At 27.7% G+C, this 26,629-nt stretch overlaps 3 protein-coding genes across 3 annotated transcripts in view; all 3 read left to right on the top strand.

The window, feature by feature from the left end:
* Window positions 1–1,900: 1,900 nt before the first annotated feature.
* Window positions 1,901–5,193, top strand: LOC113377494. The gene is made up of 5 exons (XM_026617840.1): window positions 1,901–2,293; window positions 3,028–3,149; window positions 3,216–3,360; window positions 3,574–3,694; window positions 4,342–5,193. Exons 1-5 carry the CDS (start codon window positions 2,035–2,037, stop codon window positions 5,099–5,101), a joined length of 1,407 nt encoding a protein of 468 aa, XP_026473625.1. The 5' UTR covers window positions 1,901–2,034; the 3' UTR covers window positions 5,102–5,193.
* Window positions 5,194–7,381: 2,188 nt separating this feature from the next.
* LOC113377135 (centrosomal protein of 97 kDa) lies at window positions 7,382–16,891 on the top strand. Its single transcript, XM_026617344.1, has 16 exons — window positions 7,382–7,555; window positions 7,625–7,779; window positions 8,408–8,668; window positions 9,230–9,426; window positions 9,992–10,075; window positions 10,300–10,508; window positions 10,708–10,782; window positions 10,914–11,147; window positions 11,245–11,445; window positions 11,623–11,738; window positions 12,400–12,473; window positions 13,731–13,913; window positions 14,257–14,381; window positions 14,846–14,985; window positions 15,053–15,196; window positions 16,711–16,891. The coding sequence occupies exons 1-16, from the start codon at window positions 7,552–7,554 to the stop codon at window positions 16,876–16,878; spliced, it is 2,370 nt and encodes a 789-aa protein (XP_026473129.1). The 5' UTR covers window positions 7,382–7,551; the 3' UTR covers window positions 16,879–16,891.
* Window positions 16,892–18,621: 1,730 nt separating this feature from the next.
* The window catches only part of LOC113376681 (four and a half LIM domains protein 2), an 85,113-nt gene continuing 77,105 nt past the window's right edge, over window positions 18,622–26,629 (top strand). Inside the window, exon 1 of the mRNA XM_026616688.1 lies at window positions 18,622–19,223. Within this exon, the coding sequence (XP_026472473.1) occupies window positions 19,197–19,223 (27 nt within the window). The 5' untranslated portion in view covers window positions 18,622–19,196. The remainder of the gene's footprint in view (window positions 19,224–26,629) is intronic.

Genomic DNA, 26,629 nt, shown 5'->3' with positions numbered 1-26,629 from the left:
GTATGCCAAAATGTACAAAACGTAAAGATATATAAAAATTTTCATTTTTGATTTTTTTTTGTGATTACTATTACTTACCCTATGGTAAGTTAATGAAATAGTTTTTAATATTAAGTTATCAGAGTGATTTGGCTCAAAATTAGCTTCAAAGAATGGATTTGTTAATTGATTTTCATAAAGAATTCCTTTATATCTAGTAAATCTATTAATACTCATAATCTACTATATGATTTAAATAAACAGCACCTTTACTTGTATTGGCGGAATCATGGATAAGGAAACGGAGTACAAAGTTGATTACACTTGCAAAACTATACTTAGACAAGTATAGATCCAGACATGGTCCAGCAGATAGGGCAGATCCATAGATAAAAGCAGAGTAGGGGCAGATCTACTGGTAGGCAGGTAAATGGCTGTACATAAGTAGTCAAGTTGACAGACACTTAGACGGGTAGTCACTTAAGCTTATAATTATACACTTAAGATTATATACAAAACAAATATTTATTAATTAAATCGATTATTTACACATATCGGAAAGTTTATGCAACATGCAACTTTCCTTAAGGAGTTATATACAGTTAAAAGGCCAAAAAAGCGATTTTTTGAGAATTTTTTCAGAAAAAAACTATTCAATCTATTGATACTAATAATTTATACACATATAAAGGCATCTTTTAACTATATTTTAAAAATAATCGTAAGCAAAAATATTTATTACAAAAAAAGTTATAGTAGATCTCCGAAAGCACCTCTCGAAAAACACGTTTTGCGTTGACCATGCTATCTCTGAACTAAATCATCTGAAATTAAAAAACCAAAGAGGTTTTCATTAAAGTTTCATTAAAGTAATGATCTAGTAAATAATCGAATGAACAAGCAAAATAATATCTTTTGACAAAATGATGGTTTCTTAAAAAAAATGTTTTTTTTTGACAAAATTTTGACCTTAAATTGTTTATAAAAATTTATCGGATCAGAAAAATCTTCGATTAATTAGTAAAAAATGTATTTAAGAAGATCGTGTTAAATTTGAGACTAATCGGTTTAGCCGTTTTGGAGTAATGTTGGTTACCGACTTTGAAAACACCATTTCGGGAAAGAAGCGTTTAAAGTTTGGAAAGCAAATTACATGGAATAGAATTTTTTTTCAACCGACCCTCCACGGATTCGGAAACTTATAATAACTCAAGCTGGTGTTGTCTGCGAACCATTCTGTTATCTCGGGTGCTCTCTCGCGCTCGACTATCTGAAATTATCTTGCGGTGATTATCTTTTTTTTGACACATGAATGCATATTGAGTCTAAATTGCAATTTATATTGCCTTAATATAATTCAATAGTAATTTCATTTCTTTATCAATTATGCCGAGTGCTATGTATGCAGCGATTTTCACAGTTTTCGAATCGGTCGCAACAATTTTCTCATATTCCGAAATTACACACTGTTATAAAATTCAGAATGTAATACTAAACAGCTTAGTTACATGTAACTAAGCTTTTCTGTTGTTTTTTAAAAAATTTCACCGGATCACTAACTATAGTTAACTAAAGTATACTTTCTTCCATTTCAGCCGTGTTTTCCTATTCAAATTCGCGTGTAACTTTGAAAATATTCATCAGAATAATATGAAATCTGTGTGCATAAATTTATGTACATTAAGGCAAAATGCCACTCAAGTTTTTTTTACGATGTATGATTTTCCATGGATTTTCCTCAATATTGAATTCATAGATAAAAGAAGATTGAATTAGACATGATTTCTAAACTTCGTCAATCGTGGCGCTGGTTTGAATGTAGGCTTTGCCTCTTTTTACATATCTTCGATGATGTAGCTGTAGCTCGTTTCCCTATTGGTGTAACTGATAATGGCAAGTCTGTGACATATTTCATTTCATTTGTTTTGTTTTGATACCCTTTTCACTTGAAGCATAATTCTGCAGCGTGTATTGTGCAATCATAGAAATTGATATTTTATATGTTATAGAATCTATTTTATCTCTTTTACGCATCGTATGTAGAAGTAGTGTTACATGCGATGCATTATTTCACTGAAAAGCTTAAGACATTATTTGAAAATGCCCATTCCGCAGAACTTAGGGAAACATAGATGCGATGTTGAATATGGGGAATGGGGTATGGTGCCTTGTGCTGCAAACGATCATCAAAATGCACGATTAGGCTCAGGAAGCAGCCAGGCAAGTCAAAGTTGCTCGAGCGGAGATATTTGTAGGATCTGTCACTGCGAAAGCGATACGTTAAATCCTCTATTGGCTCCTTGTTACTGCTCTGGTAAATGATTAATTGAATTCACAACCATTATGATAAGTGTTGAGTGTTAGTGAAAATTGGTACATTTTATAACAAATTGTAATATTTCCTCTCATACTCAGTTGCTTTGCAAAGCGACAGACATTATATGGTATAAATATGTCCAGAAATGTTATGGGTCTACTTAACCACCTAGTCTCTCTCAAATCATCAATAGCAAATAATTATTTAATTATTTAATTGTAATAGTTTTTTAATTGTAATAGTTTTATTTGTATAATATACTCTTAATTTGTAATTGGATGTTGAAGTAATTGTTCGTAAATACATTTTCAATATTCATTTTTTATTTAAAATGACAATAATATGAAATTAGAATAGGAATATTATTGAATCATATCAATTTATTTCTTGACTATGTTGTTCGAATTTTATACATTACTTTTATTTTTAATTACATTAATTGATATCTATTGTGCATCATGCTATTTTGACAACTTTTTCAATGACCATATCGTTTGTCTTGATACATTGTGAGTAAAATTCAATTAAAAATACACAGAACATAATAAAATATATTTTTTCTGAATTGCTTGAGTTAATTATTTATTGATATTCAATACAATTTTTTGTCTTTAAACTATTAAAATTTTACTAACATTACATTTTAGTAAATCCTGGTATCTACTGTATATGTCTATTGTATTTAGGCCTGCAAGAGCAAAATTTGAATGACTAATTTATTTTTATTTTAGGCAGTCTCAAATATGTTCATCAGACGTGTCTTCAGCAGTGGCTTACGGCTAGTGACATGCGCAGTTGTGAATTGTGCAAATTCCCATTCATCATGCATACTAAAATCAAGCCTTTCAATGAAGTTTGTACATTTTTATGTTGTAGTATGCACTTCATATTTGGTTACTGATCTAGAAATAATTTTTAGTGGAGAAGATTGGAAATGTCTGGTGTTGAACGAAGACGTTTATGCTGTGCAGTGTTGTTTCATTGTGTAGCTGCTCTTTGTGTTATTTGGTCATTATTTGTTTTAATTGATAGAGCCGCTGAAGAAGTTCAAAGAGGGCTTATAGGTACAAATCTTTGTATAATGATTTTCTTTTATTTAAAATACATTGATAAACTATGCAACTGTAACTTTTTTACCTGGTAGAATAGTTTTATGTATTTATACTAAATCATTCAAATTTATGATAATTCGAATCTAATATGCAACGACAATCTTACCAACTTTACAAACACATGCTTGAATGAAATAGTAAATAAATTTATAATCTAATTTACAGCTTGGCCATTTTGGACTAAGTTAGTTGTAGTAGCTGTGGGATTTACTGGCGGTGCTGTATTTATGTATATACAATGTCGACAATATTTGCACCTGTGTAACAGATGGAGGTCCCATAACAGGTAGTGACATTATAGGTGATACATTTATACAATTATAGATGATACATTTCTTGTAATTTAAGCATGTCAATTATTGCAATTTTGAGTTTTATATCAAAAGCCTTGGCAAATAATAAGTTTTAAATTAAGTTACTGAATTGTTCACCCAGGGCTGGATTCAGAAATGCAAATGCAGACACGTGCTTTTATGTCCTACAATTGTAGCTTGTTATTTAAAATTTTATTTTATTTATAAAATTCAAGTCATTTTCATAGTGTGTGAACTTAATTGACATGTTAAATTTCATGAAAAACGTTGAAACAATTTTTTTTTTAAATTATTTTGTGAAATATTAAGCATCTGCTATAAGAAATTTCTGGCACAATTGCATATATCATGTACATAGTTTTTGATATTATTTAAGGTAACACTTTTTAAACAACTGATAAGTTTTGTAGACTGCTCACTTGCTTTTTTGCTAATTTCAAAGCGATTTCTAATTTCTAATGGCATGGCGGATCTTTTAGCAAACCTAACCGCGGCTCTTCCTTATCGAATTTATTCCAATGGCTTTTTTATAAATAAAATTTATAAATATGACGATAATATCTAAAACTTTTTACTTTTATAGAATGCAGTCTGTTTATAGATGTTAATTTTTTTTTAGGATTCTGTTGATTCAAAATGCTCCAGAAAAGGTACATATAATGTCTCCTTCTCCAGTCCTGGTAAAAAATGTAACAGGGGCAACCTCAAGGCAGCAAGGCGTTCCTCAAAGGTTTAATTTTGGTCAAGTTGTTGCAAATATAGAAAACAATCCAAATAATCAAGGCAGAACCTTGCAAAATAATGATGATAGTGAGTCTGGTGAAAATGATTCTTGCATCGAAAATATTAAAGATAATTCAAAGTTACATAATATGGAAACAAAGAGCACAACATCTGTATTTTTAGAAAATCGTGATATTTTGGGAGAATCTCGAATTGTAGATAATGAATTTCGACATTCTACTCTCTATTTAGATAAAAAAATTGTAGAAAAAGCTAATTCTAATCGTCGTTATTCAGATACAAAGCTATTACAGAATCTTAATATAACAAATTTTTTAGGAGTTGGTGTTAAAGATTGCGTTGATGGTGCATTAGGCACAAGTATCGACAATGCAAAAATCTGTGATGGGGTCAAGAATATTCATGATATAGTTGTAAAAAAAGAAACCAAGACGGAATTAATAAGTAGCAATAGTAAAACAGATATTTTACAATTAACTATTAAGCAAATTATGGATCTGGATTTAAAATCAAACAATACTAAGAGATCAATTTTATCGCTAGACCAAAAAGGGAAAGATAATTATGAAAGGTTGAATACTGTTTTCAAATCTTTACCCAACCTAAGTTCTAGTAGTGAAAATTTATTACCCTAGCGTGCATAGTTTTACATCAACATTTATAATTTCATAAATTTAATATTTTACATCAAATTTAAAGAAAGTTATATTTTTTTATAATACTCTAACCAGTACGATCTATTATAACATTTAGTCATTTTCATTTTCTATTTATAATACATTTGTTTACATTTCACTTTAATATTATCATTATTTATTTATTTTTTTATTTTATATTCATTTAGATTAATTAGCAAATAATGAACGAATATTATTTTGTTTTTATATTGAAATAAGCTTTATAACACTCAGCCGCTTATACCATTTTATAAATTGATCTGATTTTGTATATGTCGGTTTTACAAATATTGTGGACTTAGTGAATATCTTCTGTGATTTGTGTTTGAAAATTAATCTATAAATAGTTTGTAGTTTGCAGGTAGTCATTGAATCTACTATCTTAGATTTAGAAAAACTAACATGAATGAAACATTTCTTTCATTTGCAAAAATTGTAATTGAAAATCATTGCAACAATCCAATTACAGATGTACTTGTATCTGTATTTACCTTGTTTACTTACTTTCACATGGAGATGTAAATGATATTTAGTAATAATTTTGTTGAGGCCCTTATTCCAATATTTCAATATATGGTCATTTGAAAAATTATTTTGCATTTAAAATTATGCAGATTTGTTTGATTATGAACCTTTTATACCAATTTAGATTTTTTATTGGCACTTAATTCCATTTTAAATTGTTACACATTGACATATTTTGTACTATTATGTAGATCTAGGTACTATATAAACTTGAATTTTATTGGTGAAACGTGTATATAATTTCATTTATGAACTAGGTTTTATTTTTATATTGTCAAATATATATTGCTATGTGATTTTCATGATCTTTATTATATGCATCGAAACACATTTATTTTCATATATATGTGGGTTCATATCTATTAATTTAAGTGGGATCTTAGAATAAAGAATTGGAGGTGGATAATAGTATGTTTATTAATTTAAATGCAAACTATAAATAACTGAATCTCTTCAGGCTACCATCATGCTAGATAAAATATATAATTTCAGCCATGTATTATAAAAATCGAATGTCTTGAAATTTGAAGGGAAAGCAAACTTATAATAATTGCCAAATGTGTCTTGCGTGTAACATGGCGCTCATTATTTTTTTTTTGTGAAATACACTTTTTTTCAAACCTATATGCTAAGTATAATAGCCATAGTCAATATGCCAGTATGAATAAAAAAATATGTATAACCGTATATTTGGTGATAATTACAGTTTTTTCTTATTTTTTTAATTCAATATTTTTATTTCAGTAAGTTTTATAATATATACAATATTGTTTATAGTACGAGTTTTCTTGTAACACTGTTTTATTCTTACAATTAGTTATTATTATCTATTACTAAATTGTTCATACTTTATCTATGATTGTTAAACACTTAAACTTACGATAATATATTTGTGTATGATAAAAAAAGAAGTTTTATACTACCAGAAAAAAACATGTATTTAACTTCCCATAGGGTAAGTTATTGTAATCGTCCAAAAATCAAAATTGAAAATATTTGCATAGCTTCACGTTTTGAAGGTTTCCGAACATTTTGGCATACCTTAGAAAAAATGTATGTGTGTGCGTGTATGGATACAATTTTTCGTCCACGTTTTCAAGCGCACGGGTCAACCGATTTGAATGATTCATAAAACATTTGATTTCTATATTGATAGGAAGATCTGCTGAGATTCGGAGCAAATACTGCCGAAAATAGAAATTTTTGGGAGAACGGAGTATCTAATTTGAATGAGCATCCGATTTGAATGATTCAAAAAACTTTCTGCTTGCGTTCACGGAACGATTGATTTTGGGAAAGAAACATATTTTTTTTTTTTTTTTTCTTAATTTCATAAAAATATTTTTATTTTAATATCGAAAATAATTCGGATTTTAAGTTTAATTCTAGCTAAAGTTCTAAAGCCAACTTATATACCTGAAATGAGGCGGCTGCTTTGATTTTAACCATTCGGTATTCGGCCGAATAGTAAGTTACTATTTGGTGTTCAGCTGAATATCAAAAAAGGTGCTTATTTATGATGCCGAATATGCCGAATAACGAATAGTAACCGAATATTCGGCGCAAGGCTAATAAATAAGCATAGATAAATAGTTTATGGCTCCATAGATAAATAAGCATAAACACTGTATGGCTCTGCCGCCCATAGATAATAGAAGAGCCTATACATTTACCAATACCAACCTTCGCATGTTAGTATTGCTAATGTCAAATACAATCGTATTGTGCAAAACAGTAAATATTGTAATGTTTTTGATATTTATATATTTTCTAAATGCATTGTAGTAATAAATTAATTATGCATTTGTGTTTTTAAGTGTTATAATATTTTGTACTATATTGTATGTGTTTATAATCATTGCTAATGTAATTAGATATTCAAAATGTGTGAGTTTCTGACATTTTTTTCTTATATTTAATCTTTAGTTACTGATATTTTATTTATTTTATAATTAGTACAATGCGCAGACGAAGTGGATTTGTCATCACAGGCATTAAAGAAACTAACAAAAGCGAACAGCGACGAGTGTCGCGTTACGAAATCTTTAATTTTGGATAATAATGAGTTGCAGAAGCTGGATAATATTGATTCCTACATTAAAGTTGAAAGGGTATGCATTACAAATTTCTGGTAAATGTTTCATTTTTACACCTGAACTCTAAAGGGCTAAACAGAGTTTTTATTATTTTTATTCTAATTTTTAAATATGAATGCGATATAATCCAATTCGATGAGTATAAAATATTTTGCTTTAAGTATGCTTTGTATGCTTTATAGAAATCTAGAAATTTAAATCATGGTTTTAAAGGAAATATTTTGCTTAAGCAATCATAAATGTAATGTAATGATTTTGGAATTTATATTTTACCAGAGACCTAACACGTAGCAACATAAATATATTTACTATATGTCTTCTATATGTTATTTGTTTGTGTACTATTTGTGTTTCATTTTGTTTTGGTACAAAGTTTATATGCTTATGTTTATAAACATTTAAGTAGATAAAATTAAATTTAAATTGTGCTCACACTATAATTTTTGGCGGTTAAGCTAATGTAGCATCTAGTCAAATTATTATAATTTTATTTTAAATATAATATTTGTGTGAGTAATACTCATATTCCATCATTTTGATATAAATAACTAAAATATTTTTCTATTTTTCATTTCTTTCTGTGCATTATATAATACATTTATTACATTGATATAATATAACAGAAATAATGATCTTTTTTTAGTTATCTGTTAAACATAATCAGTTATTACGTATGTATGGAGTTTGCCGTTTAAGCAATTTGAGAATACTTGAACTTTCAAATAATAGCATTTTGACAATTGAAGGACTAAGAGATCTTATACATTTGAATTATCTAAACTTATCTCATAACAAGATCAAAACAATAGAACATTTGCAGTCAAATATTAACCTGGAATACTTGGATTTATCTCATAATAACATCACATGTATAAATGATCTCTCATATATGAAAAATTTACAGGTTTGTAACTGTTAACTACTTAATTTTTGTATATATGTAATTCAATATCTTTGATGATTTAATTGATTTCTTTCATTGAACTTTTCATTGAATTCTCATGAAATATTTATGAAAATAACATTTTTATTTTAATATTATGATAGTCTTGTTCATCTTTTTTTAAACACTCTGTTTTATCTTCTACTGTGTTCATTTATAATATTAATTTATAATACAAAACGGAGTGCTTGCTTTTATTATGATCTACAGGTTTATACTCTACATGTTACAGTTTTCCCAATGTACATTGATTATTTTGCTAATTATTACAATCGATGAAAATTTTACATAACTCATAATATCGATTAATATGTATTACAATAATATATTTTTATTTTGTATATGACAACTATGATTAGTTGAATAAATTATATACCTTATGAAATAATGATATTTAGCAAGGTTTGCATGAGCCATTTGAAACATTATTCAAATTTCTAAAATATATTGCATGGTTGGATGGTTGCATATACCTTAAACTACAAGTGTACTGCTTTTATTGCAAATTAATTTTTATTGTAGCAACTATTTGTTCATGGTAATAGAATAGTTCATTTGAGACAATGTGATAAATATCTACCAGTTTCATTAACAACATTGACACTTGCTAATAATAGTTTGGGTGACTTGAATGAAATAAGCCATCTTTTAATGTTGTGTAATTTGGTTGAACTGACCATTGAAGGCAACCCATGTGTTACCATGACTGGGGGCAGCTTGTATCCTTTCATAATTCATATGACTTAATATTTTGTTTGTTGATCATAAATATATGTAAAACTATCTGCAGCATGCATAAAAATTAATATAATATGTATAAATAACATGTGTTGATGCTAAGTTATAAAAATATTAATATTCAAAATGTGTGCTATAAGGTAAATGTACACTATTCCGGGATAGTACATTATTCCAGGAGTTTTTCATTTTGATCGCAAAATAAGAAAGCAGGAACAAACTCATAGTTCAGCAAAATGCTGATTATTTCTATAAATGAAATTCTATGCCGCCAAATTTTGTTCTATAATGATTTTATAAGTCTAATTTATAGAATAAAACAGTTTTAGCTTGTTCACTTTCCTACTTTTTTATGAAGTCAAACCTTCCTTAACATCCCTGGTATGGTACATGTACCTTACTAACAAAATTGCAATAACCACTCTGATTTATATTCATAATTAATATAAATATTTGCTTCTCATTGTTGTATCGGGATTCTTTATGAGTGTTTTTAACCATTGATAGGGCTGTTTAAAATTAACTATTTTCCTATTGTTTTCTTAGTGGTTTTGATTATCGACCGTTCATAATTAATTGGATAATTAGTCTGAAAGTTATTGATGGATACATGGTGACACCAATTGAAAGGTAAAATTCATAATGTTTTATTTTGAATTTTAAATGATCTGATACCAAATTAAATGATTGTGCCACATCATAAATTTAATATATTTTGTTTTTTTATGATGTTATTTAAGTTTACAATATCTTCAATGCTTTGTGCTTTATAATTATTATTTTTTGATTGATTATTTCTATTTTTATGCTGTTTATCTTAGAATGATAATTTTCATGAAAATTTTGTGTTCTAGTTTAAAAGCTGAATGGTTATACAGCCAAGGACGAGGCAGACAGTTTGCGATAGGTGAACAACAAAGTTTATGTAAATATTTAGCAGTTACTTGCCCAATAACTGAGCAAGCACTTGAAACAGAGAATAATAGAAAATTAAGACTAATATTAAGTAAGGCTCAACAACATCAACAGCAACTCATGAGGGAGCAGGTGTCCAGTGGCACAGGTACCTTATACATTTATTAAGAAAAATCTATTTAGAATATGAACACTAATGGTTTATTGGGACTAAAATGTTTCATAGGAGAATTTAGAAAATAAATATAGATAGAAAAAAATGTTTCAAGAAATTTAACATTTACATAAAAAATATTATTTCTTTACATTTTATTTTTATTTTGATAAAATGTCATGATTCATTGTAGGAAGTTTAAGTGTGTACTCATCTCCAGGATCATCAAGACGAATGAATAGCAAGTTAGGTTCACCACATCCAAGTCGTGAGTGCTTTATACTTTTAAATTGTGTTTTTTTTTTATTGAGCATTTGCATGAGAAAATCATAGAAATAGGCATTTATTTTATTTTTTATTATAGAACAAGCTAAATTAGATTTTGATTATGTGTTTCAGATTCAAGATCATTAACTCATTCTCAAGCATCTAGTGTTATGACCAATAGCTATCATGATTCTAATATTGATGATAATAAATTATTAGCCAATATTATAGATGGTAAGAATAATATAATGACTCAGAGTTTGGACTCTGCATTAAATGTGAGAACTCCAAGTATAACTGGACCAGAAAAAGAAAAAATAAAAAACATAGAAAAATCTAGTCAAAATAACCATGATCTTTCAAATGGTAATTTATTTAGATATTGTATTTATTTTAATGTGTTTTTTGTTTGACATTTTTTAGATGATTTTTATTTGAACATGCATCTTCAAAATATTTTCAGATCTCAGTAGTCCCTTACATGCAGCAAAAAAATTGGTTCCGGTTCCAGAATCATTAATGAGTCCTGATGTTCACCCAGAAATATATATAAAAAATACTACTATGCCACAAAGCACATTACCACCTCAAGTAATTTCTAATAATAGCACCAGTAATCAAATTGCTAAATCCAGTATTCCAAGAACTTCAAACTCTCCAAAATGTAAATATATTTTTATATTATGCTTTAATATAAAGCACAATTTTTTTATTATGCCAAAATTAATCAAAACCGATCAATTGTCTAAAGAAATTTATCTAAATTTATTTTCATACAAAATTTATTTGCTTATATGATATGACATAATACATATAATTAACTTTTTTTTTCTAATTGTAGGTTCACCAAAAGTTGTACGTAGCAATAAATTTCAGTTGACAAAAGCTCAAACCACCAACAAAAATATGACATCACCAAATAGACAACGTAAATCTAAAATGCAGAGTAATAATGAGGTAATGTGTATGATGTGCATATATATATATATATATATATATATATATATATATATATATATACACACATAATAGAATCCCTGCCTCATTTTGCTGTGCCACATTAGGGTTAAACATATCAAAGAATAAATTTCATAAAAGTTTAATTTTGCAATATTTGTGGATAAACTTTTTTTTCACTGGCTGCATAAATATGAAAACTATCTGGTTTCCCGGCTTTGGAACCTATCTTATTATTAATTAGTGAACTTATATTTAATTATTTATAAAAAGTCATAGAATATAAGCTTTACTTACAATTTAATAGAAGCAGCAGATTGATCAAGACACAATCGCACAAAAATTTAGTTATAGACAATTGAATATGATGACGTATGAAGGATAGCTATCTTGTGATTTTGTTATTATAATGTCTAACTTGTGCTATGTTTTGTGGTAAAAAAGGATATCACGATATTGTAAATATACACTTTAAAAAGCGATAGCTTAAAAATAGTCAAATTTTATTTTTTTTAAATATATTTACAATATTACATAGTAATAATAAATAATTTAATTTACAAAAAATTTAATTTTTTCTATAGTTTGGTTTTTTAATTAATTTAGTATATCAGTAGCATTTGTTCACATATTTTGTTAACTATTAGATAATCTATTTCAGTCTGCTCCTGGTGAAGAAAATTTGATAGTAAATACAGAAAAACTTCAAGGCATCAAGAAAAAGGCTCAGCTTATGTACGTACAATTAGTCATCTAATTCAACTATATTAGTATAATTTACGTATAATTTACGTATAATTACTGGGAAGTTAAAAGGATTATTCTGTGTGTAATGTATACAAGTAGAAGGAAGCATATATATATATATATATATATATATATATATATATATCTTGATATTGTTTATTTTGACTTTGAAACATATTGTGATAAAGTTTTTCAGCCACAAGTCAAAAAAAATAAAAACAGAACATAAATATAAATCTTCTTTATTACTTTTCGAGCTATTGTACTAGCTCATCATTTAGCAAACCAGTTTAAAATTATTTTATATAAAATTTGACAATTAAAACATCAATATTTTATATGTACGTTCTGTTTTTTTTTTCGACTTGTGGCTGAAAAACCTTATCACAATATATATATATATATATATATATATACATATATATATATATATATATATATCGGTGTGTGTGTTAAGAGTAGTTAAATTTGATGTTCAAATGTATGAATAAATTTTTGGAGGGCGCAACATCAAGTAAAAAAATTTCATTCTTACAACATCTTTATTGTTTCATATGTTTTGACGTAAAATTCATCATCAGTGGGTATACAATTTGGAAGTAAAAAAAGCAAAATTAAAAATTAAATATATAAATAAACTAAGAAAATAGAATATAACTAAATGAACGGTATCAATGTCTTAAATTAAAATCTTACAAAGACACTACTTACATGAACTTATCACAATAAAACTGAGTTATATTATACAATAAAACTAAGTTATAAATTATAAATTGCAATAAAAAACAGTCAGTCAGTCAGCAGTCACTATTTTATAAAATATTTTTTTAAAAGAATGTTTGTAATGTATATTAAATATTAATTGATAATATATAATATTTATTAAATATTAATAATTGAAGTAATTATTATTCCAATTTACAATTATTTACTTGTTATTTGTTATTATTATGTGTTAGTTTTATTCTAGTAAGTTTATGTGAGTACTGCCTTTATAAAATTTATATATATATATATATATAATTATAAATCTTTAGTTTTTTTCTTTAATGTATCGCCTATAAGAACTTGCTCATATATACATATACATATTAGTGATGACATAAAAACATTCAGTTCATATATTATTTTTTTTAAGTTTATTTATTATAATTTGATTTGAAACTTCATATTTCCCAGATTTATTTGAATACAAAATTTTGCTTTCTTTCTTTTTGTTGGATTTAATATTATGTTTCATTTTAGGCAACAAAAGAAAAATCAACTAAATGAAAGTATAAACATTTCCAATAACTCAAATCCAGATGGATTGAATCAATATGCCATTATTATTCAAAAGTTGTGGAGAGGATATAGGATACGTAATTCAGAGAAGTTCAAGAATATGACTCATAAATTAAATGAAACGAGAATGACAGAACACCTAAAGTACTTATTACGACCAACATTCATTTAATATGAGAAAATTGTTGATTATGCAAGCATTTAATAGAGATCATATTGAATATTGGGTTACAATTTCTAATAAACTTATACACATTACAATAAAATTGTATTTATTAAAATTTTTTACGTACATACTAATAATGTTTTTTTCTAGAAATTTGTTAGTTTTGATATTAGTAATATTTTGCGCCATTTGCTTTGTAGAATATAGAGAGTATCAACTTTAAATTATTTTCTCATATGAGTGCATTGCTCAACTCAAAACATTTTTATATTACATGACATTTTGAAATACTACTGAGTACTGAATCCTAATTTATTACAGGCAACTAACATCCGACATGGCTGCAACAAAGTCAGCTTTGGAAAGTGAGAAAAAAATACAGCAATTGCAGATGCAAGCTATCTCTGCCTTGTGGAAGAAAGTTTTGCATATATCAACATGCAATGGTATTAATTATCAATATAATTATAATACTCAAAATTTTGCAGCTACAATATTCTAATAAATATTATTATATTTTATTATATATTTGAGTTTAATTTATTATTTCATAAACTTAATTAAAACTCAAAATATGGTTATTTAATAGATTTTATTTTTCAATCTCTTGTTTTCAATTTGGAACAATTTCATGTTTTTTCTTAAAATTTTATAATTTAGATTATTAATAATTTTCTTCTAATAAGGAGATGTTGATTATTTTAAATACATTTCTTATTAGTTGGTGTAACAATTCTTTATATAAATTTTCTTTCTTATACCAGTAGTGTATCTTGTATTTCATGTACATGATTTAGATGCATGGATATTTATGCACCTTAAACTTTGTAAGTATGTATAATTCTGAAATAAGTAAAGAAAAATTACATAAAATAATATATTGTTTATTGTGACTTTACCTGTATTTTAGGAGATGTAAATAATGGTATTAACACATCACAAAATAATCAAAATCTACAGGAGATTGGTCAATCTGATAATCAGGATTTTATGATCTCAAATAAGAATATCAAGGATCTTCAAATTACATGCAATCATTTGCAGCAACAGGCAAATTACAATTTTTTTTTTGCACAATGCATTTTCATAATTCCACCCTGATTTTCTATTTGTGCAGGTGAAAGAGCTACAGAAGTCAATGACGGAAGTCATGAACTATATGGGAAAACTATGTCAAACAATGCCTGGATTTTTTACAAAGTCAATAAATACAGAAGATACTTCAACACAAACAGATGTTACTGCTGTATATACACCACAGGTACAGAACATCCTCATGTGTAAATATGATTTGTAATTCGTTATAAAAGTTATCTTTCACTCCATTTAAAAAATTATTACATGAAACTAAATAAAGGTGGCATTTTGTCTTAAGGCAAGTTGCATGAACTTTTGGACATGTGTTCGAATCATGACTTGAATCAAATCGAATCAACTTTATATATGGATAAAAAAATCATGAATTTATAATAAAAAGTGTTAGTTTAACCACTATTACCGACAAAGTAAAAATTGTAAACAAAAATTACTATCAAAAAGTATATTCTGTAAATTATTAAGAATGATTTAATTTTGTTGAAGCATATCTTCAAATTAATTTACAATAAAGGATTACCAAACAATTGTGCATCACTAAAGCATATAAAATAATATTTGAAATCATGGGTCAATTGTTTATTTTACTATGTAATCAGTAAAGGATCGCATCTAAACTGAGCGCTGAAAGTTAATTTCATTAATGTGAATTTGCCATTACTTACATAATCAGAAGTTGAATATAATTTATTGGCTTTCTGGTGTCGAATTGTTTCAAAAGAGTATTATATTGAAAGATTCCCGAAACTCGTTTCATAATTTCGAGTGATTTATTCTGATAACATTTAAAATCTAAAACACCTAATTATTATCAAAATTGGGTATTGATATTTCATGAACAAAACACGCAAGAATGATGACGCATTGTATCTGTTCCGAAGTCGCTTCAAGTCATATCGCTCGAGCCGCTTGGAGTCGAATGATTCGGTTTGAGTCATATGAAGTCGTATGGAGTCGGAAGATATAGTTTGTCGATTAATGCGGTTGAAGTCATATAAAGTCGATTGATGTCGGGTGATACATTTAAGCGTATTGATGTCGGGTGGCTCGCATGATTTAATTCAATATTTATTTTTATGTTATTTATATTATTATTATTTTATATTATTATAATATTGAATTTAATTAAAATATTTTTTTATATTTATGAAAATTTGTGTTCATACATATTTTATCACACTAAATATTTTGCTGCTTGATACGAGTTAATTCGAATCAAATAAAATCTGATTCGAATCAGGTCGTTAAAGGCTTGATTCCAATGATTCGAATCACTTGAATCGACTTGGCACATCACTAGTGTATACCAATAAGTTGCTGGTTGGATAATAATATAAACTAGTAGGTATTGGTATTTTGCCTTGAGGCAAGTTACATGAACTTAGCGATTTGTGTAAACAACCGAATTAATCAATAAAATATAAATTAATTTATGAATAATTAAAAGTATATCGGGAAGTTTATGTAACTAGCCTCAAGGCAAAATACCAATACCAACTAGTTTCATTTTATAGTTAAACCAGTTTTCATAACCCTATAATATTTGGGTATGTTCATTAAGACAATGAATTGTATCGATATACAAAATTTCATCAAAATTAACAAAAAAAAATCAACAACGAATTATGAAAAAGAAACAATATCATTAATCAAACAAGTATCATCTCTGATTTTTTTTAGGATGATCAAGCTGGATTTGTAACCAAAATTTCTAGGCCATCATCTTTGCCTATACCAAAGTCACAGTGCACGCAAACTGTCGATCTTGCAAAAACTATTGTAGAAGATTGTATAACATTGCCAAGCGACTTTAATATTACAGAAAAGGAACCCGAAGAAAGTCAGTAGAATCATTCTTAAAGTCATGGATTTGTTGAAATTATTCATAAAAAAACTTTATTGATGTGATTTTTGTTGATTTATTGTTTAAATAGGAAAAATATTACACAATAGTGAATGCTTCTAGATGATAGTATTATTTATTATATTATATATAAAAAATATATGTAAAGAATATAAGATCGTAAATTATTGATGTTGTTGCAAGATTAATTTAAGTTTTGCTTTTATTACAGTAATTTATAAATACATTAAGTGTAATAAGTTATGATTTCTATTGTTTAGTTTTGTATTTATTTCTAATAACTAAATATATAATATTAAAAAAAATAAGTACTATTTATCTAGTTTTATTTATATCACATATCCTAAAGCTTATATCTAAAATAATGTGGAAAATACATTTGTCAATAAATTGATCAAGATGAATTGATACTGATTTGTTAAGGAAGATTCATTCTTTGTGCAGTTAAAGCAGCATTTGTCTTTCCATGGTCATATGATGCAATAAAAAAAGGAAAAGATATATATTTTATAAGTAAATATATAAGTTATTTGGCAGACAGAAATGATCATTAGACATATGCACATCAAATTATCAGATAACTTTACATTTCTATGGGTTCCGTACCAGTGCTAATCTGTTAGACTTACGCGCAGCTGACGCACCACGTTTTGAAAAAAAGTTCAGAATCTAAAAAATAATTTAAAACTTGTGGTGTATGGCATCTTGCCTTAAGACAAATTGCTTCCCGCACGCCGCACCGTAAAGAAATGTTCGGGGAATATTAAATTCAAATATTATACATATCGTAAACTTAATTGTAAAGTTGAAATTATTTGTTTAAAGTATATTAGAACTTTAGTCAGAATTAAAATTGAAATCTGAATTATTTTCAAAAAAAAAAAAAAAATCCAAAAGCAATTATTTTGTTGCAGAAAGTTGTTTGAATCATTTAAATCGGACGCTTAGTTCTCCCAAAAACTGCCATTTTCTGCATATTTAGCTCTGTATCTTTGAAATGGCTGGACCTGCCTTTGCCAAAAACTAATCACCTCTTCTCCCAATCATTACTAATTGAATGTTTTTTAGATCATTCAAATCGGATACTCCGTTCTCTTAAAAACTCGATTTGTATTTTCTGCACTCTTTGCTCCGTATCTCCGTAACAGCTAGACATGCCTTTGCCAAAAACTAAAAACACCCTATCAATAGGAATCGAATGTTTTTTGAACCTTTCAAATCGGTTGATCCGTGCGCCCGAAAACGTGGACGAAAGAATGCGGACACACACACACACATCCATTTTTTCTGATTTATGAGGTATGCCAAAATGTTCAGAAACCTTCAAAACGTGAGGATATGCAAAAGTTTACATTTTCGATTTTCGGTCCATTACTGTACGGGAAGATAATTAAAAAAAATAAAAAAGAAATCGATATTTAAAAAAAATGACAAATATTTTCAAAAATTTCAAAATTCTCAAAAAAATTTGAAGCTTTTTTAAAAATTTTAATTTTCGGTACGGGAAGTTCCGGCAATTTGCCTGAAGGCACGATGCCATGCACCACTACTTTATCTAATAATCGAAAAATATATGAGTAGCGACATCTGCAAGCAGTGATTTGAATACGACTTGCGCATACATTTTCTTGTTTATTTACAAACTAGTTGACAGTCGTGGTCCGTGCCCCGTGCGTAGTCGAATAGCCGGCTACACTGAGGCTTAATTCTTATTATGTCTGAATGAGCACTGTCGTCAGCAATTCCATTGACTGATCAGTAAAAAAGACATTGGCAGTGCTACATATTTTCTTGTTGCCGAAATTGTAATATTGTAATAGTTTGAAGGCGCCGGATAGAATCGTTAGTTATTCGTCAAAGCGGTGTAATGGAGCGCGTGCGGAGGCGCTCACGTTCATGTCGTTGCCCATATAAAGATATATGGGGATGAGAACTTGTTTTGGAATTGTTTTATTTAGTATGAGCCACGCTATACGGCGTGTTGCACAGCTTGCTGTTTGTTCTGATGATTCTAGCCACGAATCTAGTCACGTTAATATGAATAACGTTAATATGAGATTCAAGTTGAATCATAGTTGCTGAACGAAAATTATCCAAGTAGTCCGAATCAAACCCATCATTATCGTTCCGGGAAATGTTTGTTCTTTTTTTTTAAAAAAAATTCACAAGTTTCATTTATAATCATGTCTTTAGGTTTTAGTGTATAGTGAACATCATGACGAATAAGTAGTGATCAAAATTTGAAATTCCTAGTATTTGAATAGTAATTTGTATCTAAAATTTTTGTAACGGTGTTTTTGAAATGCTAAAGGAGTGCTATGCAAATGAGGTGAGCGTTATATTTTTTTATATACTTCGAATTCGATTTCATTTACATTTTCGTTTAGTTATAAGTATTTTTCTCTTCTCGTGCTTTTGTCGAAAGTTTAATTGTAAAATTAATTTTCATGTGTCGAACAGACATGTTCGACATATGATTCCAAATGTTGTACGTATAAAGTTTTGAATTATTTGCTTTATAATGTTATAATTAATCAGGAGTGGATGGCATATTGTCTATAGGCAAGTTGCATGATAATTCTACTGTTAACTTGCAAGAAAAATATACGAACAATAATTAGCATACAAAAATATGATGAAATAACCAATGATAAAATTATCACTAATAATTCCACTTGCAATAAAATCTTGATTACCGATATTTACTATATGCAATGTTATCTTGCTCATATATAATATTATATATATATATATATATATATATATATATATTATATGCAATATACAGATTACAATTACTTTATAATGCATTTTTAAAATGTTGCCAATACCTTCTGTATGACTCATTCCTATAGTATTCTTATATATTAGAATTAACTTGGAAGTACTTATGTCTAGCTAGATTACTATATGAATATACTGTAAATCAGAAATTTTATAAAGACACTTGGAAATATGATTTAAACTTATATAAATGTAATATACACCTATACCCCGTTTTACACAGTACTCGTTTTGCACGTTTTCGGTCCTACACTGTTTTTGTTAAGGATTCTTTTGAAATATGTTTATTATCAATTTTATTAAGAATTTGTTTTAAATATTTATATAATGACAATATTATTTACTTTATATAGGCACCGGATATTAGTGCATAGTATTCTTTCTAAAATAGCCTTAAGTAAATTCGTATTTTTCAATTCTATTATTATTATAAATTCTTTTCAATACGAAAGGATACTGATTATTGCATCAAATTTTATCTTGGTTTTAAATCCATTTACTTTTTCAAAGAAATGAACAAAATTTATTGCAACCATTCGTATTAAACGAATTATAGAAATTTTTCTAATTTTATAGTTGTATTAGTATATTTGTGAATTTCCCCTTCCAGGCAGTTTTAATAATTTTTATATTACATTTTTAACACTTTCCACCAGCGAATTCCGAGATTTATATGAATTTTGCCGCCGGAGCGGCGGCATCCGAGTCGAAAGAGTTAATTTTATAATTTTAGTATTCAGTTAGTCGCGATACCAGGCACATCAATCCTGGCGCGTAAAAATTACTCAACCATTTAATAAAATTTTTCTATTTCTATGTCTATTGTTGTTTTTCATTCTTCTAATAATTACAGTGTACACAAATATTTAAAAGTGGAGTAATTAATTTTTCTAAACAGTAATAACGGCAAAGGCAGTTGTAGGGTGTATTCATTCAACGCCTTAACAGTTTTTGAAATAATGCTTTTCAAATTTTTCTTACAATTAGAATAAATTTTTGTTACGAATTCTTAATACCTGTCTATGATGGAAATATGTAGATCAGATCAAATTTTGTGTGTATAAGCAAGTTTCTTTGAAATACCAAAACAAAGAGCATCATTGTTTTTAAACTTTATTTTAATCAATTTTTATATGTAATTGATAGTGTGACTTTAATCAAAGTGAGCAAATAACAGAATTATGTTTTTACAAAATCTATATTTTTTAACAAAAAATCTTATAGTTTGACAATGGCAAAATATAAAAATAAAAAGTTAGAGAGTAAAAGAAAAGTTTATATCTTATCTATCTACAAAGCAAAATTGAAATTTTATACCGTCTCCGTAGTAATGAAAGAATAATTTAATAGATGTTGCTAATTTTTATCTTTAATATTTTTATTTATTTATTTTATTTTCTATGAATGTAGAGGCTATAACTAATTTAATAAATGTGTTCTATATTATATATTTAATTTTGGACAATGTGTTTGTTATTCATCATATTAAAAACTGACACAAATGGCTTTTTTATAATGATTTTTATTTAGCACGGTTTTTCCATATAAGAGTGATTTTTTCGAGTTACACGGTTTTTTCATATATGAGTGTTTTTCGAGTTCCGAGTATATATATAATATATTATATGGTAGAGTCTTGGATTCGTAAATATTTTGTAGAGCTTCGAACAAATAATCCAAAAAGCAATAAGAAACAAAAAAGTTTTTTAAAAAAACATTTCTTTATTTATTTACTATCTACGTTTCGGAACTAGGCACGTTTCATCTTTAGGACATCCGTCGAAATATGATCTTGATAAGATTTAAACAAACAATATGTTTAAGAAAAGCAGAAGATCGTGGATTTTTTATATAAAATGAATAAAATTGTGGAAAAGATAATGTACAGAAATATGACCATATAATCAAAATGAAAATGATAAAAATAAATGAGTGGATTATATAACAAAATATTAAAAATGTTAAAAAAAATTGTACACTAACACTTTTTCACTTAAAAAGATTTAAACTAAATAAATAAAGAAATGGTTTTTTAAAAAACTTCTGTTTCTTATTACTTTTTGGATTCTTTGTTCGAAGCTCTACAATATATATATATATATATATATATATATATATATATATATATACTACCGGTACTACCTTAAATGCGATGCATGCGAAAAATGCGGGCGCACGCCTTAGGGGGCGCCAACACGAGATTAGAATATGAAATTTTTAATATAGTTTTTTTCAATACCATTCAAGAAATATATGCATATTTTACTAATTTTCGGACAGTACTTTTGTAATATGTTCAAAATTTAACTTTAAAACAACAATCTGATACACCATGGGAAAGTAAAGATGAATACATGTAATTCGGCCCTTATGATAAGAATTAGGAGAATTTTAGCATGCACTTTTGGGTATTTTAAATAATGAAAAATTAAATTTAAAAAAATCCGACATGAAGTATGAGTATTATGTTTAATAATGAAAGGCCAGAATTTTCTTTTGGGATGATTTGCTCAATAGAATGAATTGCATTAAACCTTCAAAATAAATAAGTAAAATGTTTTAAAACATTAAAAAACAATTGAAAATTTGAAAATATTCTTGCAAACAATATACTGAACTTACTGAAATTTTTAACATCCCGTAGGGTAAGTTATAGTAATCGCAAAAAAATCGAAAATGAAAATTTTTGCATTTCTCGACGTTTCAAAGATTTCTGAATATTTTGGCATACCTTAGAAAAAATGGATGTATGTGTGTGCGTGTGTGTGTTCGGATACAAATTTTCGTCGACGATTTCGAGAACACCGATCTACCGATTTAAATAATTTAAAAAGCCGTTCCGAAGATACGGGGCAAAAAGTGCCAAAAACGGTAACACGGTTTTTAAGAGAACGGAGGGTCCGATTTTAGAAATTCAAAAAACATTTTACTTGTATTGACAAGATGAAGAATTGATCAAATTTTCATGAAGGCAGGCCTAGCGGTTTCGGAGATCTAATGAAAAAAGTAAAACAAAATGCCATTTGGCGGTCAAAAATGATCAATAGACATATGCACATCAAATTATCAGATATTTTATAGAGATTTTGACAATAAGTATGAATTTTGTTTACATTCCTATGGGTTCCGTACCAATGTTTATCCGATAGACAGCGACGCGGCACTTACGCGCTTTGACATTTCGTCTCTATGCAGTTAAAGCAGTACGATTGCTTTAAAAAAAAGTTCAGAATTTCCAAACTATGCCAAAATAAAGAAAACTTTTTTTTCAAACTATTTTTTTTGTTTCTCAAAAATCTAATTTTTTCGAAGTAAAATTTTTTCAAAAATATTAATCGCTTTTAAAAAAATAATAATGTTTGGTACGGGAAGTTGCAGCAATTTGCCTTAAGGCACGATGCCTTAATTGCCTTAAGACAGAATTCTACTTACTGCTAGTTGTATGTCCTAAAAAGCTTGGATAGAAGATAAGAATTTAAAAATAGTTCGGTTCAACAAAAAAGACACGACAATTTGATTATGAGTAACCTGCGAATCGCCAGAATTATTATAAAGTATTTTAAAAAGAACTGATAAAAAAAATTAAAATTACGCTGAGGATCCCAGGATCGGCCCTGTACATATGTATTAGTAAATAAAAATACATACTTACATAAGATGAATGTTTTATATGTTCAAGCGATGATCCTAAATTTTTGTTCGATTGTGGCACGCTAAATAATATGCTTATTTAACTGCAATTTTCTATTGTTCTCAACAAATGGAATAATTTTTTTACACTATGGTTAATCATCGATAATAATATGTACTAATGATAAATAATGAAACGCGTTTATAGTCACAGTTTTGTATATGAACCAACAATAAGTGTCGATGACTCATTTATGAGGAACAAACTAGCGATAGGTGGTGGCACTATGCCTATTGTAGTTCAAGGGCGAAATTCCGTCAACGACATCGTTCTGTTACGACGGTTTTCAGTACGGATTGATGAAATTCACAAGCATGTCTTTTAATCGATGTCCAAAACTATTATCAAACACAAGCAAGTTAAGTTTGCCTTATTGTTAACACACTATATATATACGTAAATACACACGCAAACAGATAAATTTTTATATATATATATATATTGAGTTGAATAGAACAGCCAATGCGGCGAATGTAGAAAAGTTTACTTTAAATTTTTTTATACGTTTCGAGACTAAACTTACTACTTTATACTTCGAGATGTGTCTCATCATACAGCTAAAAGAAAGTTACAATATAAGGAAAAGTTTTAGAATTAAAACTATAACATTCGAAAAAATAACTTATATATATATATATATATATATATATATATATATATGTATATCGGTATATTCTAAACAATTTCTAGAGAATCAAAAATATTAATACTTTAAGTGTATAAGGACGTGTTGTTTGAATGCTATATACAATGAGGTATTATAAAAACAATAAACTTCATTAGTTTGTCTATATTTTGTCAATACAATCAAACTGGAAATTTTATACACTTTCTTTCAAATATTAAATATATTTTAAGAACCAAACCGATTATATCACAATGAATAACACATTTCAAACGAACAATTATCTGACTACGTTCAGTAAACTGCTTTCTACTTCATCATTGTAGAAATGTGCTTTTTTGATGTTTTTCAAAATTTTGTTATCTAGACCTTTGTACCCTATAAGCGGGGTAACTTGAAACGGGCAGGTGGCAAAAAGGTTTAAAGCCTTATTATAATTTTAAAGGTATTTTACAAAATAATTACATTTTTAACTAATGCTAAAAAACTACCAACGGAAGAAAATACTTTTATTATGGATTTTCAAAGAATACCGTTTATCTCCCCCATTACAAAGATTGTCGTTTTCAAATCAAGGTTATAGCTGGTTATACATCCTTTTTCCTCTACTTTCAAATATTGTTGTTAAACAATGCTTAACTTTACTGAATTTTGACACATCAGTGGTGGGCCTTTTTAACCCCGGACCTTCATATATTACTATCTATTCTTTGATGAATTCTGGGAAATTATAACTGGGAAAATGTTATTCGACAAAATGTCCCTTTGATCGATATCAAATTTAGGTTCTGAATTTAAATAACATAAATAAAAAATAGTATAACCTGGAAAATGTTTTATAAATACCAATGAGTATATAATTATTCAAATGAGATCCTCCAGAGCGCCGTGTTTGAGAAAAATATGCCAAAAAGTGCATTTTCATATTAACATTTCAACAAAGTTGATATTTTGAGAATCTAGTAACACGTGCGGCCGGTTTACTAACGTTTTCGTATATAAATAAAGCTACAAACAAAACTACTTACTACAATTCAATCATAATTAAATAATATTCACGTAAAACATCCTATTAAAAGGAATTGAACATCATCTGTCAAAAAGTTTGACATTTGGCGTGTTAGCCACCGTCCATTGTTTTAAAATTTTCAAATTAAAAATGTAAAGTTTCTACGCGATTTTGAAATAATATCTCACCTTTCCGACCATTTCTGGATTGGCACGAATTGTTCAAGACTAAGACTGGCCAAATCGGTTTAGTCGTTTTCGAGTTTTACCGAATCATTTGATTGAGAGCTCCATTTTTATATATAAGAAGATAATATATATATATATATATATATATATATATATATATATATATTATATATATTATATATATTACAAGGTTGAAAGTCACTTCGTTCTTTACCACAGAGGATTCAATTGAATTTTTTTGAACATCACACTTATGCCCTATAATTATTATATGAATTGAAAGCATAATTATATTAAAATTTTTATCAATAGCAGTAGTTTTTGGATGGTGCCATTTCAAATATGGAAAGAAATAAGCAGCATTTTCGACATATTTTACCCTTTTGCTATAAAAAAGCTTAATATGATGTTTAAGCCAAAATAAAATTGACCGATGTGCATGGAAAGGACGTGTTGGTAATAGGACAGTGCCAGAACTGATTCGTTATATTTCTTTACGGGTATTTTAATGTTGAAGATGCACCATGTTCAAGAAGAACGATTGAAGCTGATCAATTTGCGAGAAAGGCATTAGTAGATACAAACTGGCGAATAACAATATATAAGATTCTATTGAGTTCAAATTTATCAAATTCAACCGTTCATGACCACTTAAAGGCTCTGTGATTTTCTTCGAATCTTAGTGAATGGTTCTCATAGAGAGAAACTTGTGTCGCCGCATTGATGTTTACAATTCGCCTCTGAAAAGTCATGAAGTTTTTGAAGCGAATTGTCACTAGAAATTGCCAGAATTAACCAACAAGCAAGGTATAGTATTGCATCGAGACGATGCGTTACCTCACATAAGTTTGGGCAATCGCTAAAAGCTTTTTCATATAGGAATAGGATACAATGGCACACCCATCATTATCTTCAAACCAAGCACCATCGGACAATTATTTACCTCAAATGAGGAGATCAAAAAGCACTTTGATTAGTTTTTTGTCAATAATGACCAAAAAATTTATGATCCCGAAATTTGTGACCAGAAATATGACAGAAGATGCTCAATCGAAACGGATAATATATAATTTATTAAAGCATTTGTTTATTATACGAAAATGATTTGCCAAGATGTCTATAAAAATAACTTTTCGAATAACCCAGAGTATTTTGCTAATTGAAGATCATAAAGGTTATTAACAGGTGCCTAAAATGCTTTACTCCCTTGTTCTGGAAATGAACAGATAATCTGTTTCCCCTCTTATCTTACATCAATTCATACACTTTTCATAGGAGATTTATTTCTAATAATTTTATTAAAACTTTCGTATATAATATAAAACTCGAACAGAAGTTATGATTCGCATTAATAATAAATTTACATTTTTATAATCTGATTGTCATTACGGCAAACTCCGAAATGTTGCAACTTTCAATAAATGGTGTGTCAAACTGC

The sequence above is a fragment of the Ctenocephalides felis genome, unplaced genomic scaffold (assembly GCF_003426905.1).
Source record: "Ctenocephalides felis isolate EL2017-DRISC unplaced genomic scaffold, ASM342690v1 CF-g0.4_SCAFFOLD_01886, whole genome shotgun sequence".
Lineage (NCBI taxonomy): Eukaryota > Metazoa > Arthropoda > Insecta > Siphonaptera > Pulicidae > Ctenocephalides > Ctenocephalides felis.
Note: the sequence above shows the minus strand (reverse complement) of the source record. Positions and strands in the feature narration are given on the sequence as shown.

What these genes read in the sequence shown, in the direction of transcription:
- LOC113377494 (XM_026617840.1), top strand. Translation starts at nt 2,035, where the DNA reads ATGCGATGCATTATTTCACTGAAAAGCTTAAGACATTATTTGAAAATG. An exon ending in GGCTCCTTGTTACTGCTCTG is followed by an intron (nt 2,294 to 3,027) that starts GTAAATGATTAA and finishes TTTTTATTTTAG; the next exon opens with GCAGTCTCAAATATGTTCAT. An exon ending in AAATCAAGCCTTTCAATGAA is followed by an intron (nt 3,150 to 3,215) that starts GTTTGTACATTT and finishes AATAATTTTTAG; the next exon opens with TGGAGAAGATTGGAAATGTC.
- LOC113377135 (XM_026617344.1), top strand. An exon ending in AGAATGACAGAACACCTAAA is followed by an intron (nt 13,914 to 14,256) that starts GTACTTATTACG and finishes AATTTATTACAG; the next exon opens with GCAACTAACATCCGACATGG. An exon ending in CTGCTGTATATACACCACAG is followed by an intron (nt 15,197 to 16,710) that starts GTACAGAACATC and finishes GATTTTTTTTAG; the next exon opens with GATGATCAAGCTGGATTTGT.